This window comes from Rhinolophus ferrumequinum, chromosome 6 (assembly GCF_004115265.2).
Source record: "Rhinolophus ferrumequinum isolate MPI-CBG mRhiFer1 chromosome 6, mRhiFer1_v1.p, whole genome shotgun sequence".
NCBI lineage: Eukaryota > Metazoa > Chordata > Mammalia > Chiroptera > Rhinolophidae > Rhinolophus > Rhinolophus ferrumequinum.
In genome coordinates, this window is record NC_046289.1 from 84,682,673 (window position 1) to 84,698,057 (window position 15,385).

At 38.6% G+C, this 15,385-nt stretch overlaps 1 protein-coding gene across 2 annotated transcripts in view; it reads right to left on the minus strand.

The window, feature by feature from the left end:
- Positions 1–15,385, minus strand: part of SLC25A21 (solute carrier family 25 member 21) — a 450,750-nt gene that overhangs the window by 120,644 nt on the left and 314,721 nt on the right. For both annotated transcript variants that reach the window (XM_033108513.1, XM_033108512.1), the window contains exon 3: positions 318–401. In XM_033108513.1, the coding sequence (XP_032964404.1) occupies positions 318–401 (84 nt within the window). The remainder of the gene's footprint in view (positions 1–317; positions 402–15,385) is intronic.

Consider the following 15,385-nt stretch of genomic DNA (forward strand, 5'->3'; position numbering starts at 1 on the left):
CATAGTTAAGAATCAAAATAAAGAACTGTTATGTTTAGATAGTTGCTGTATTAAGTCTAGAAAGTCTTCTCTAACAAATTAGAGATTGTCCTGTAGTCATCAAAGTGATTATTAATATCCTTTTCAAGGTAGTTTCTGTTGTATACATATTCACTTTTCAATCATATTATCAGGAAAAACAAAAAAGTAGGGAAGCACTCTTTAAATATTTTCCCCTAATAAGACTAGGAAATATCCCTTTGAAAATGAGAAAATGTGTTATATAGTAATAAATGCCTACATCAACATAGAGTCTATATATGAAGAACCATACATACCCTTCAGTTTGGAAAATCATTCGAAAGCTGTGTCCTAAGCTTTTATAACTGTTTGGGTCAGTTGCACATCTCTGAATTTGGAACCTAGAAACAAAAATCAAACAAAAAAAAAAATCCAAGTTAATGGGGATATAATGTACAGTGTGGAAAATACAGTCAATAATATTGTGATAACGTGGTAACAGTGCCAGATGGTTGCTCGACTTATCATGGTGAGCACTTCTTTAGCATAGGAAATATAATCAATAATGTGGTAATAACTAATAACTATGTATAGTGCCAGGTAGATACTGTTGAATAACATGATGCACACGTGACACTAATATAATATTGTATGTTACTATATTTTATAAAAATCAAAAAACAAAAAATTCTAAGTTAAGGATTTTTCCAAATGGATTTTCTCATTTTTCAAAGTTTTACGAAATTCAGCTTTTTCAGATTAATCTAAAATATTCTGGGTTTTGCTATAGACTTTATTGATTTAGTTTGCTTTATATAATCTTTACCTTATTTAGTAGCCTTTAAAATTATTATATTTCTCTGGACTTTAACAGAAACTGAAAAAAGAGTTTTATTTCCCCCATCTGTTTCTTAGCTAGGCAGATACACCTTGAGGCATTTATGCTTTTTTCTTTTGTGAAAAGCATACACAGATGCCATAAATTGCTTTAATGTATAATTCAGAAATCTGAAGATGCATATGAAACAAATAAGTAGCTCTATTTCTTATCTTAATTAGTGCTCCTTGATGGTAATTTAATACAAAGGCTAAAAATAAAGAGCAGCTAATATGGCTTAACTTTGATCCTGATTGTGAATTTGGAATTATTCTGGCTTAGAGCAAGAGCTGGTGTACTATGATCCGGTTTACTATCACTACTTCATGATGGAGCAGATTTGGTCATTATGGGTAGTTCATGGTTCCTGGATCTTCACAGAAGTACAACGCTAAGCATACAGTTGGTGCTCAATAAAATGGGTCCCATTTTTGAATGCTAAGTTCTTTTTTCTTCTTTTTTTGGGGGTATGATCATGCATCTCAGAACTCTAACCTTCAAAATATGGAAGTTTCCAGTATGAGGGTCTTAAATTATTCATTTTATGTTTTACCCTGGGGTTGCTTCTAAAGAGATTTATGACAAGTGCACTCATTTCTCTACTCCCCAGTTGTTCTCCATTTCTGGATTTTTTTAGTCTGACTATTCCTTCAGTTTAACTTCCTTCTCCCAATTCTGAATCAAGGTCCTTCTTCCTTATGTATTTTCCTCCACAATTTTACTAAGCACTTTTTAAAAGAACTTTTCAAAAGCACCTCTAATATTGTCTACTTTGAGATGCTTTTCTCAGATTGTGGGATTTATGACAGGAACACAACTTCTGCCTCTAAGAGTGATTTAATTTATAGTTTTAGGCCCCAGGGAATTATGCTGAAAACTAACACATATATCACAGAAAAGAGTGAATATTTTACTTTGATTGAAGCAGTTGGGCATATGAATGAGACCATGATGAGACTGGAAAGGGAGGCTGGCTTACATTTGATTTTATAAAGTGGAGAGTTGTTGAAGGCGATTATGCAGGAAAGTAGCTCTTCTGAAATGAGGGAGTTAAGTCTTCCAGCAGACTGCTTGGCACATATAAATCCATAAAACATATTTATTGCCTGATTGGGTGGATTAGAATGGGAGTATGGAGGGCAGAACATGAAAGCAATACAAGAGTCTAGGTAGATAATAATGTCAGAACATGAATGGAGGCAACACAAATGTAATGAAAGGGGTGCGCTTGTTGGGTAATTCTTTTCCTTTTTAAATAAATGTGTTTTTTTTTTTTTTAATGATACATTCAATATGAGCCTCTCTCGATCCTCTTAAACCCGGTAAGTAATATTCCACAGCTCTAGACCTAGTATTACCAAAGTTTAGAATGTCATAAATATTCACTTTCATGGTGGTTTTGCTTGTCAAACTTACACCTCTATTAGCATGATCATTTTTAGGTTAGTTTCTAGGCAAGAACTATAACTTTAAAATTTAAATTGCATGAAGCTTATCAGAAGATAATGGACCGGAACAGCTAACTCATTTAAACTAGTCTGGATCCAGAGGTGCATTTGGTGGGTGAAGACTCAGCTAGTGGTTCTGTCTAGAATCAAGAATGTGATTTGATCGTCACAGAGATGGATCGTGCTTGGTATTTCTGGACTTCTGCATGCAGATGAGATAACAGAATCTCCATCTCTGCATTTGCATATTTGTAACCTATATTTACTGCTGAGTATGGAACATTTTCTTATGTCCAGTTGGGAAGTCCAAGGCTCTTCTCTAACTGTTCTTTAAAGAAAATAATTTAAAAGTTTTATATATTAAAAAAGTATTACATGCTCATAGATTTATCTCATAATACCTGTAACAATTTTTAAGTTCATTAACCTCTGCCAAATTCCTTTCTAGATGCTTTTCTCCCAAATTGCCAAGTATTTTAAAAATATTTGCCATATGAAATAAGATGCTACAGGTTTTACAAAAATCCAGGGCATTATCTCTCAAGAAGCACAATAAGTAAATAAATGAGAAAAAAATTATTAACAATATGAAGAAAAATATCCATCCAAAAGTTCAAGTAGCATCGGCATCGAGTTGCCCAGGTGTTCATCAGAGGGGGCAATCACTGCCTTGTGTGGAGGGTCAGGAAGGATTTCAGGAAGGAGAAAGGATTTGAGCTGGTCCTGTAGGATGAAGAGAGGTAAAAAGAGTAAACCAGGAGGAAGCATTTCAGGTGGGGAAATGAGAGAAACAAACGCCAGTGAGGAAAAGCTGTCCTTTCAAGAGACGTGAAGGAAACATCGCCACCATGGCCACTTCCAATCTCCCGAGTTTCCTTCAGGACAGATGTTACAGAACTCTGCTGGTGGCATTCTGTTGCTCAGGCTGGGTGGCGTGGGTTAGAGGAGGGTATTCATGAGATAAACTCAAAATCCAATGTAGATCATTCGACCTTTTCCTGTTCCTCAGCTAAGTACTTTAGCTAACTCTGCATGGCCATCTCCCAGTTATGTGACTCTGGTCCTCGAAAGGACTGTGAAAGAGTCAGCAGAGAGACTCGAGCAGGTACACCCCAATGCCTAGAAAATTGACCTTAGCCCCTCTTTTCATGCCTGAGTTAGAGACATTGGCTTTGTCTATGAGGTCCGCATGCTCGGGTGAGGCGGGTCTTTTCTCAGTTTAAGCAAAGATGAATACAGAATACAGTTATTTCACAATTCACTAGTTATCTAATCTGGCTATTGGAAGTCTAGGCACTTCATTCACTAGCTGCAATTTCTTTCTGTTTTCAGAATCTGACAGTTGATATTTCCTATCCACTATTCATTCATTTAATGTGAGAGTTCTTGAACACTAACTATGTATTAGGTACTCCACTATTTGGGGCATTACAGAGAAGTAAGGCATAATCCCACTCTTTAAAACCCTTATCGTTAGGTGCAGATGCATATAGATAATTATGATATGCAAGGAATAATGTTTAGGAACAGTGTTTCAGAGTATCAGATGTCAGCCAGTGAGTTTTATTGATACCGAATAAACACTAGTTTCAATCTTATTGGAGATGACCTTGTATCTATGGGTAGACTGCGGCTGACAGAAAATAGTGTGATGTGGAGACAATGGAGGGAATATGGAAACTAAGAAGGATATCTTTGAGCTAAAGATCTGTGATTGAGCTTTACCCACCCACTTTAGAACAAGCAACAAGGATAGTCAGCGGAATCCCTGAGGAGTGTTCCACTTAGAAGTTGACTGATGAATGATGCTCTGCTAATCACAAACAGGAGCGGCAACATCAAAATAGCATTACATAAGGACAGTCCACAACTGGGCTGTAGAGCAATGCCAGGCGGTGGGCAGGCATGGTAACTACTAATCCCACCGTAAGGCCTCCCCACCATTCTTTACTATCCTTAAGCAGCTGGAGGTCCCATTAAACAGGCTAAGGCAAGAATCGCTGTCAATTCTATTGCGCATCTCCCATACCATGTGTCTACGCTTTGCAGAGAAAGTACATGCAGTATTTAGTTCCACTACACATGACTTATTCTGATCACAGAGTTATCAGTTCTTCTAAGGGATCTGTTTCAAGTTGATATATATAATTATGGTGCATTTTGGTCAATCATGTAAAACAGCAATTTCCTTCTTCCTCTCCACTACATTTCAGCAACTTGAAAGGTTTCTCCCATGGATTGAAGTTTTACTTGAGCATTCTCCAAGCTGCATTCTGTGCTCACAAATTCTCTCTATGCTTGGGGAGACAATTTTCCAGTTACATAATACAACTCTTTGTAAAATTACAAAGGCAAAGCCACACTACTTTTGATTGTGTTTAGAAGAAAAAGGTTGGACCTTTCCATTGTCCTAATAAGAGTGGCTTAGGCACATCTGGAATCTCTATCTGAGTAACTTCTTTTATTAGAAGGAAAACTTGTGGCCAAACTGGCAAATTGGACAATGGACTACAAGACTCGAGAAATAGTCAATGCCTAACATCCGGTCAGAATGAAACGAAGGGAAAGGAGTGTGGCTCAGAGCCTACACTCCCTTGCCCAGAAGCCAGCAATCGCTAGGGACCCCAGTATGGCACACCCCCACAAATGGAAAGGAACTAACTGCCTTATGATATGCCACACCATAAATATGAAGTGACTTACAGGGCAAGAAAGGGCTGCTCTATATTCACAAACAAATGCACAGGCATAGTTTTCAAAGTCAAAGAATGATCTCACTCACTAAAATATTTTTCTCTAAACTGGTCAAGAACCATGACTGCAGCATTTTCCACTGACTTAAACTATGTGCTTAGGCAGTGATACCAAATTTTAAACTAGTCTGTTGTTGATTCTCAGCACTGTGAGAAATGCTGCTTTAGGCGTTCGGCTTGTCTGAGCACTTCTTAAGATTTGGCCATAAGACAGACATGTCTGTAAGAAATAAAATGGCTTTGCTGCCTTAAATGCCGTAGGATGAGGTTGTTTGAAAAATCCCCAAACCTGAAATTTATGCAGTGCCTTTATTTCCAAAGTAATTTTACATCTATCATCTTCTTTAAAAATACTGATGGCTGATGAAGTCTATTCTAAGGAGTGGAAGCTTCAGGATCTATACACACAAGTGTGCGTGCACACATATGTATACATGTATATGTAATTTTTATCCTTATATGAAGGGCAGAAATTGGATGCAAAAAGCAGATTAGGGTAGGTGATGACATTTGTCCTGAAGCTATATTTGCATAGCACACACTCTACTTTTTACTTAGATCATAGGTTTATTTGTGGTGCTTTAGGGTAGGGAACGGATGGAGATTTGGGGGGAGGGGACAAAAGCCAGTCCAAGCCATCCCTTTTGGTACTGATACCAATCCTGAGCAAAGCGGTGAGATTGATGAAGTTTATTTCTAGCATCATTTCCAGATCATTTACCAGTTCAGTAGTATTCTTGTGCTCTCTCCTACTTTCCCCGGTTCAGTCCTGAGCTCAGAAAAGCATTCGCATGAACCATTTATCCTTCTTGTGACTTTTAATTTGATACACTCTCTCTCAGAACTTGTCCCTATAAAAGGGGTTGCAGCTATCAAAGGGGAGGTAGGAATATTTGGTTTTGTTTGTGGAGGGGATACAGGGGTCCCTTACACCCCAAGACAATCCTAAATGGCACTTTGATCCCTGACTGGAATTTTATGTTGTCATAATGCACCTGGCTTCATAAAAATTATACCTTTGTGTCAAAACAGGTGAGGCATTTTGGGGAATGGAAACACAGATTAGGAGCCACCAGTTACAATTCCAGTGTTACCACCAATAAATAGCATAGACTGATGAGATCTGTAACTTAATCTCTCGTTGCCTTTCTGCTCAGCAGTAAAAGGGGACAGCAGGCATTAGAGGACACTTTGACTTGGAAGGGACAGCGACACGCAGACTTAATATTTGAGTTTGTTAGCTGTGAGAGAGAAGAGACATTTTCATTTTGTTTTATAAAGCCCCAAATTCCATATTTTATAGGGGTGGAGGAGACTCCTAATAAAAATTGTACACTGACAATAAGTGGTGATGAGCCTAATGAAACTCCCTGCAGAGATCTCGGTAAATGTGGTATGAACAAAGATTATTAGTAATTACCAGAATGTTACAAGTGCTCCTTAATGAACACTTAAGAAACCCACTAATGAATCAGAGATTAACAGACTAAAGGTTTGCAATTACAGAATACATTAAAAGGATAACTGTAGAAAGATTAAATAAAGATTTTAATTCGCTGTAATTAGCCTATCTTACCGAAATAAGATGCTACTCCTAAGTAGTATGTTTGTTTTCTCACTGGTTGGTTGAACATGGCCAAAGTAACACTCAACATGCAAAGACACATCCAAGGTTTTGAAATTGAGGAGTACACACCTACCCGACAAACTTTGGGAAAAGGCCCTAGAAAGTACATCTTTAGAAAACTTCCCACCATAAATTCCCACCATATATATTTGTTTCTTGAGCTCTGAAAAATCACCTTCTAGTGAGGCTGCCACAAGAGAAGAACTACCCTCTTCCCACGAGAGGCCAACCACTGACCCGAAGAGGGGTAGGACCTCTGCATTTATCATCCCTGCAGAAAGTCCACTCAGATGGTAAGGAGATGAAGCTGCGCTTTTGGAGATGACCCTGTTAGTTTTCTTTAGCAAGTGTTAGAAAGAAAGGCTTCATTATAACATTTCTCCATGCCCACAGCTTCATTGGTCCAATTTTTAGTGCGGTAATTGGCGGGGGCGGGGAAGGGGGAAGTTAGCTATGGGTATTTTGTTTTACTTCACAGTAGAATACTAATCCACATAACACTGCCTTAGCAATGACTAGCACAAGAGTCCTTTAATCATGTTGGAAGGGTGTGGTTTATAGTTCTAGACGCAGATTTCTGTCTCAACATTTCCTGAGATTCCCCACTTGCACGAGGGGCAAGATTAAGAGTTTTGGGCACTGAGATGAATAAATCTCAGATCTTACCATTTAGAAGGGAACAAACAGGTTGAGGGGTGGGGCGGGCAGGGAGATGTAAGTGATACTTATAAAATAAGGCAGAATACAAATATTAAAGAGAGATTCTAGGAACTTGGCTCACCTGCGATGTAGGCATTGCCTTTGCTTTCTGGGTTCACAGTCTGGCATCAATTAACACCCTAAAACAACGCTAACAAATACACAAGCGTCTTGAGTTTGGCTTTCCCCCAGCAATGATCACTGACTGAAGTTCAAAAGCTACACTCATACACATTTGGCTGTTTATCAAATTATTCTAAAAATTCAGGAAAAAGAAAGATACTTTTCCCGATTGTTGCTCAGTCATGTTCCTAGGAGAGTCTCTTTATAAAAGAAATAGAAACCTATACCTGGTTAAAAAAAAAACAAATGTCCTTTGCCTGTGTAAAATCTGAATGTCTTTACTAGGTGTAGGTGGGCTCGGTGGGCTGGGCTATGCTTTGGCTGAGCATTTATGATATTGTAAAGGAGGCCAATAAATTTCTCTATGTGATTATAAAACAGTTTATAATTTGAAGAAATATGTAACCTGGAGCGCTCAGTCAGCCAAGATAATTACTACAGATAAACTAACAACGTCTTGGCAAGGCCACAAAAGCAAGGGAAATCTGTGCTGCATAATTTTGAACACGTTTTTTAAAACAGCCTCAAAAAATGCTATCTCTCTGAAATATCAGATCAGCCCAGATAGCCTGATTACACTTTAAGTAATTTCCTCTGATCCTAGACACATCTAATTGCAGTCTCCTTTCACAAGCCAAGGAAATTTAACATCTGATATTCTGCACATTTTACAATTCATACTTTAACAGTACACTTAAATATCCTATAAATGGGTCATCATTTTTGCCAACCACAAATCTTGGTACAATAAACATTTACCTATGTGTCTCTGATTCTTGGTTGTGATGAAACAGATCTAGCTTTGTACATCTTACATAATTATAAGACATGTGGTATTTCCAGTACTTAGAATCTCAGTAAAATTTGACATTGTAAAATGAATCATGATAAGAGAGTTTATTCTACCATCTGGCACAAGTTCTTTCAGTTGTTTATATTACTTATGGGATAATAATTAAGTGTACTGACAATATAATTCTAAAATTTATTTTAATGACAACATACTAGTTAACAAGTCAGAGACAAATGATCATTAGAGATTGCAACCTAAATCTAATACTGCTAAACCACAAGTAATAAAATAGGCTAATTGACATAGCTGTATAATTAAAATGCTCTGAACATAAACTGGTCTCAATTAAACAAAAGCTTCACTAGCATGACTTTCAGACATTTTGCTTTGTGAAATACATGTCACATTATAAAACTAGGCTTAATGCTAGATTATAGTGCTGCTACTCTTTGAATATACATATGTGTTAGTATACATATATTTAATTACATTTATATTTCATGCCAACAAATGATTTCCCACTCAGATGCACCTACCTATATATTCCCAAGTGCATTGGAAAACAGGCCATTACAATGGTTTATCAGCATGAAAACCAACTTGTATGTGGTAACGAGGGAAGGATGGATCACAGATTGGAAGTAAAACCCATTGTCAAGGTAATGAGAAGAGAGAGAGCTACTTCAACTTCATCAATCAAATATTAAAATTATAATAGTAATGACAAGTACATGGTTTATCCACATTCCCAAAATAGTTTTAAAAAGTTGACATCCCCCACCCCCCAAAAAAAAGAAACGTTAGCTAACCTTTCTCTCTCTGATCCTCTTCACCTTTCTCTTTGGGTCCTAGCATTCACCAGTAGCACCTACTGTCTGGTGACAGAGGACCACGCTATATCATTCTTACCTGTTGAACCTCAGCACATTGCTCAGGACAAGACAAAACTTCTTAGTTTCTGGCCTCCATGAAATATTTCCAGAACAGGGAATTTAAAAGCACTCAAACCTACCAGAACCTTACTAGCCCTGGGAACTGAGCCACTTCAGGAAACTAATTATGCACTGGAGACCATAATCCAGGGTCCCAGTGAGGGAGATGTTAGAAAATACAGTCTCTGAAGACCTAATATACCACTGCATTTTTATTTTAACTGATCAAATGTGCCTATTTTATGGTGTTTCTTTTTTTTTTTTAGCACTAATAAGGAAGGATACTTTTCAATAATGTCAAAGAAAGAAAGATTAAAAGAGTGAGTTGTTTCTTTGCATTCATAAGCATAAATGTTTATGCTAGAAAGAAATTTGGAGAATGGAGATAAATAAACTTGGCTAATAAGGAAGAAAACATGCTTAAGTTTGTCACAGTTGAGGAAAATTTCAAGGAATGTTTTTATCTTTATACTAAGATTTACCTCATATGTTACCAAGATTTGGGTGGGTTGTTCTCAGTTTCAAATGTAAACATAGTTTTCGAAAGCATTTCATAGGTGGACAGGACCCCCCCCCCCAAAAAAAAATGACAAAGAAATGGTAATCATCCTGCTTAGTTGTAGATCACTTTTAACATGGAGAGCAGTTTTACACATATGATCTCATCTCAGGGTGCCCCTTAGTTTCACAGTTTTTATATTTGTAGGATTAAAATCACTTGAAAAAGAAAAAAAAGAAAAAGTAGAGCTTGGAGCTAAAAAGGCATTATTCTAGAGGGAATAGGTTTCCCCGAAGTCTCTCAGTGGTGCTATAAATTTGTCTCTCTAGTTCGGTAAAGTTGGTTCCATGAACCAAGACTTTTCAGTTTTCAAAAAGAGAATAATATTACTTGCACATCACCCAACAGTCTTTGAGATTTATCTCTGGAACTGTAAAAACATCAGCCCTGAATTAACTGCTGGGAAGAGCCAGGTTTCAGAGATACACCTATTGTTTTCATTTAATTTGATCCTTCACGATCAGGAGGATAGACTGTGGATGGAGAGAGGTCTCTTCATAGGGAGGTGGGATGGTCATCTTTGTATAAGAATTTAGATGCCATCCTACTTGAAAAGCAAAAGACATCAAGTGATTCCTTTCAGCCCTCTCATTGTAGACAACTGATTTGATACATTCTGGATCCTTCCATCTCCAAATATCTTTCTATATTTAGCTAACAGCTATTCTATTTTTTTCTAAAAGTTTAAGTACCTATTGTGTGACTGGGAAACACTGTCAAGGCTCATCAACTAATGAGCTTTATAATTCTCTCTCTCTCTCTCTCTCTCTCTCTCTCTCTCTCTCTCTCTCTCTATCACTCTCTCTCTCATCCTTCTTTCTCCTTCCCACCCTCCTTCCCTCCCTCCCTCCCTCTCTTTCTCTCAGCTAAATGTTTCAATAATGAATATTCCATTATGTCATGAACCCACGCTCAAAAGAGCCCCAGTGGAAGGGTGTGTTTTCATTATTATCATCAAATAACATGCTAAAAATAATTAAACATCACTTAGAAACTGGCAACAGAAGAGATGCATGAATTATTCCCATGCAGGAGCAGGCTTAACTTGTCTACAGAACTTGTACAGGAAACCATGCTTCAGTAATTAACCAAATGTTTAATAAAAAACAACTAATATTTTTGGCAGAATTACAGGTGGGTACTTTGGCAGGTAGCAAAGCACTACAAGACAGTTCAAGTCATTTAATTTTATAAAATGCTGATGTTACTCCAACGAGCAGCTTTTACATAAATGCAACTTTGCATTTTAAAACACAATTACGTTAAAAAAAAAAAGACCTCTGTTCTACAAATTAAGATGCAGATAATTGGATATCTTGATTAATCTAGGTTCCCTAAAATCTTAAAAACTAAATATAATACATTTATTTAAAACGAGACCCAAGGGGGTGGCTGGTTAGCTCAGTTGGTTGGATCATGGTGCTGATAACACCACGGTTGCCGGTTCGGTCCCCTCATGGGTCACTGTGAGCTGCGCCCTCCGTAAAAAAATAAAATAAAATGAGACCCAAGTGAGAAATTTATAGTGAATATATAAGATTTAAACCTGCTCCTTCAGACTTTTGCTGGGAGAATTCCAGTGAAGTCCAATGAAACTGCGCACTCTAATTCAATTAACCATCAAATCTAAATGTGAAGATTCCATGTAAGCATGTGGAGATTTAGTACCTGCCTTCACAAGTAAACCATTATCAGTGAGTATAAAAGAACAAACAGTGTTCTGAAACAGTGAAATTTACAGAGAATTCAAGCCAACTAACCTTTATCGAATGTCTAGCCTGTACGGGGCACTTAGGGTTTACACTCTGCTTAACCAACAACCCTCTTACAGAAGTTTCTATTCTAATAGGAGACAAACAGGTAGCATGAGACCATTAGTAACAGGCAAGGCTTCCTAGATTTATCATATTCCTGCTTGCCTTCTTAAGTAGTACACAGGGAACCCAACATAGCATTTCTGTGGAGCCTGAGGTTGGCAGGGACCCCCTGAGTGGGAATTAACCTGCTGTGCTGCTCCACAGTGATCTCCTCAGGCCTGGCCAGGCTTGGGCAGCACTCCATAACTAATGGCCTCATAGTGTTTTCTGGTTCTTTGTTTTCCCTGTATGGTTTTGTTCCATATGCCCCCTAGGCCACTCTCCCTGCTCCCCTCTTTTCCTCCCACTCTTTCTCGCCTGCATTCCTCCTGTGACCTTTGATTTGCCACTGAAAACCAGCAGTGAACTGAGGACCAGATAACCGAGCTTCGTGGTGACTCTTAGTGAGGGCCTCCGGGGCCATAGTACGAGTCAGGTCCATGAACATCAGTGCCTGGCCTTTGAACATCTATTTTGGTCGTTCACACACCATTTTTGCGTGTTTTTTTTTTTTCTCAGTTCCGTGCCAGAGAGTTGAGGTTCTGAGATAAGTGGCCTCTGGCTGCATTTGAACTTTCCCTGAGAATGAGCTGTTCTGAGAAGAGGGAAGAGGCAGACAGCCTCCACTTTCGTCTGGTGTTCTCTCCCTTCTGCTCCGTGCTCCTGCGCGGGTAGCACACCTGAGGCGGCTGCAGCCTTTCCTCCTGGTGGGAGGATGGCCCTGCTGTCAAGTGCTCCTATCCCTTTGGGACTTCTCCATCGCAAGAGCTCAATAAAGAGTCCTGTGGCTCCTGGGAGCTGAACAAGAATTAATTTAGACCTCAGGATGAGGATGCAGATAACACAAAGCACAGCTGATGCCAGCCATAACGATTCCTTCTTCCTTCTCCATTCTCTTCCCCTATTTGTTTTGTGCATTCCGTTTCTGTTTGTTTTTGTAAATAAAATGCCCTTCCATGTTTTTGTATGTGTTTGTTTTCCATGTCTGTACTATGGGCTGTGTGGTAAGTGTCTGTTGTTTAGATTCTCATGGATGTATGTTTAGCTTGAAAATTTGAGAAAAATATGAAAATGACTTTTGAAAAAACCTACATGTTTTCAAATTCTGACCAAATTACTGTGGTTTTTCTGTCGGTTCTGGTGGTATTGCACTATCCCTTTTGGGGGAGGATAGTGAGAGAGGAAGAGAGAGAGGGGTGGGGGGGAGAGAGAGAGAGAGAGAGAGAGAGAGAGAGAGAGAGAGAGAGAGAAACATCACTGTGAAGGATTCTACTTCTCAGTACAAATACTTTTGGAACTGCTAAGCCCACCCCTACTCATGTGTATTAGGTCAAATTCTGGCAGAAATCATAGGACAGCTGCAATTCCATACTTTGAATTGTGTCTTTAAAAAATCTTGATATAATTTGTAGGATTGTTGGCAGGTAGTCCTTATTTTCTCATTTCCTTGAATGTAGACAATTTAGAATAAAGGGGTTGGGAGAAATTAGTATTTTCAACGGTGAAGTTAGTATATTCACAACTTTAAACACTCAATATCAAGAGAACTTTCTGCATTGAAGATTGGTTCCAATAGATACATTTATTTTTAGTAATATTACTTGTGCCAGGTTGAGTTTCAGCTAACTATCAAGATAATTAAAAAGTTAAACAATTTCTGAAAGTTTTTATGACTTAAGAAAAAATTTGCCACAGATAAACCAGTATACAGTTAAAGGTACCATACTTTTAGATACAAACAAGATGAAATTTTTCTTAAAAATTCCAAGTTTAAGTATTATAAAAATTTGTGGCATAAGCAGATGAGTTTTTTGTTACATTGCAATACCTATCCTAAATAAGCATGGCTTCACCAAGGGCTTTGGTTGCTAGAACTGACATGTCCCAAGGTAATACACATGGGGGGTGGTTATTACAGAGACTGTGTGTCACAAGGAGGTGTAATGAAGTCTCCTGGGACTTGGGGGTAGGACAGGGGAATCCATCATCGACTATGGTGGATGTAACAAACTGTCCACCTAAAACCTCCTGCTTCCTTTTCAATTGTGTGAAGTTGATGCTCGAAGACTCCACACAGCCAGATAGTGAGTATGTCCCCAGCGCCCTGTACATCTAGGTGTAGATAATATGACGAGTTCTTTTCAACGGAATCTAAGTGAAGTGATGTGTGTCACTTCCAGACTGAAGCTTTTAAGAAGTATGTTTTACAGTCTATTTTCCCACTCAATAAATTGCATAACTCTTTCCATGTCAAAAAAAAAGTGAGTATGGCTTCTCCATTTTCTCTGTTGTTCCACTTGCAAGATGTACTTTGCAAGACACATCTTACATCAAGATTAGCTACATCTTCCATCAAATCTGTATCACCTGCAAGAAGGATGCTCTAGTGGGTGCAGAGTCACAAGATAGTAGGAGCCTGGGTCCCTAAATCACACACTGAGAAAAAGCTCCTACCATCTAGTAATACTCACATTGGACTATTACACGAGTATATTTTATTGGGGTAAACCAATGAAATATAAAGTTTCATTTGTTACTGCAGCTAGATTTGCCTTAACTGATCCAAGGATCAACACCATACTGTGTCACCATCTCTGACTCTCTGTGTTCTCTCAGTAGACCAGTTCCTTTTGGTTACTCAGGATTCTTGCTCTCCGACAGCACTGACTCAGATAGAGCCACCCATCCCTGGAGCAATAGAACACAAACCAGGTACCTACTATCTCCTATTTTTTTCTGCCACCATGTGTGCCAGATAGCTTTCATTTGCTCCTTCACATCTACTCTCTACGCTTTTCTACCCTGTTTGCTGCCCTAAGAGGTGATCTGAATTGATTTTGTCAAAAGACTCCTATGTTCTATGCCTTCCAGTCCGATTTGGTCAGTGACGAGCCCTGGCAAGTGACAGGAGGAAGGGAAAAAAATGAGTTTGTGGTATTTATTTATCTGGTTCCTTCCTGGGAGGTTTCCTCTGTCAACAGAAGTTCACTGCTCCTCTAAGGAGCCCTCTCTTCGTGACTTTCATCTTTCAAGTTTTGGTAACCTTTTCCTTCACACATGCCTTTGTGCTTAGAGGTAGTGACAACTTGGCCTCCGTGGCTGGTGGCCCCAGAATCCTGAGTTCTTCCTGCTGATTTCCTTACACACTGCCCATACCTACCTTTGTAATAAATCCATTTATAAAGTCTCTTCAAATTATGCTAATTGGAGAGTGTCATCTGTTTCCTGTTGATTCTCTCACTTCAAAACCACATCAAGTTAAAATTCCTTGGGAGTCAGCTGTGCCCCACTGGCTCACTTAGCTATACCCAGGGGATGGAGTTATTGTGCAAATGTGGCCATCAAGCCCACTCCTTTATCTGAGCCTGTGAGTGATGGCAACTTGCAGAGAAGGAGAAAGTCTGCAGGTATCTCAAAACATGTCGAACAAAAAAGGACATCTTCCTGGCTTCTGGTAAGTTTCCCCTTTTTTCACTCCCCGACCTTCATTGGCTCTTGCATATTGCCCCCAGTGGACTGCTTCCCCAGTGAAAGAGCACACTATTGCTTTTTACAGGACTGTGCATTGTAAATAGTGCATAGTCCTAGTACACCGTTTGGAATCCAAGTCTTTACATTTAGAAACAGAAATCCTTGTTAAAAACAAAAGGAAAAAAGTATAAATAACCACAGAATAGTGTTTTTGCCATGTTATTTCTTAGGGGCTACCAACCTGGAT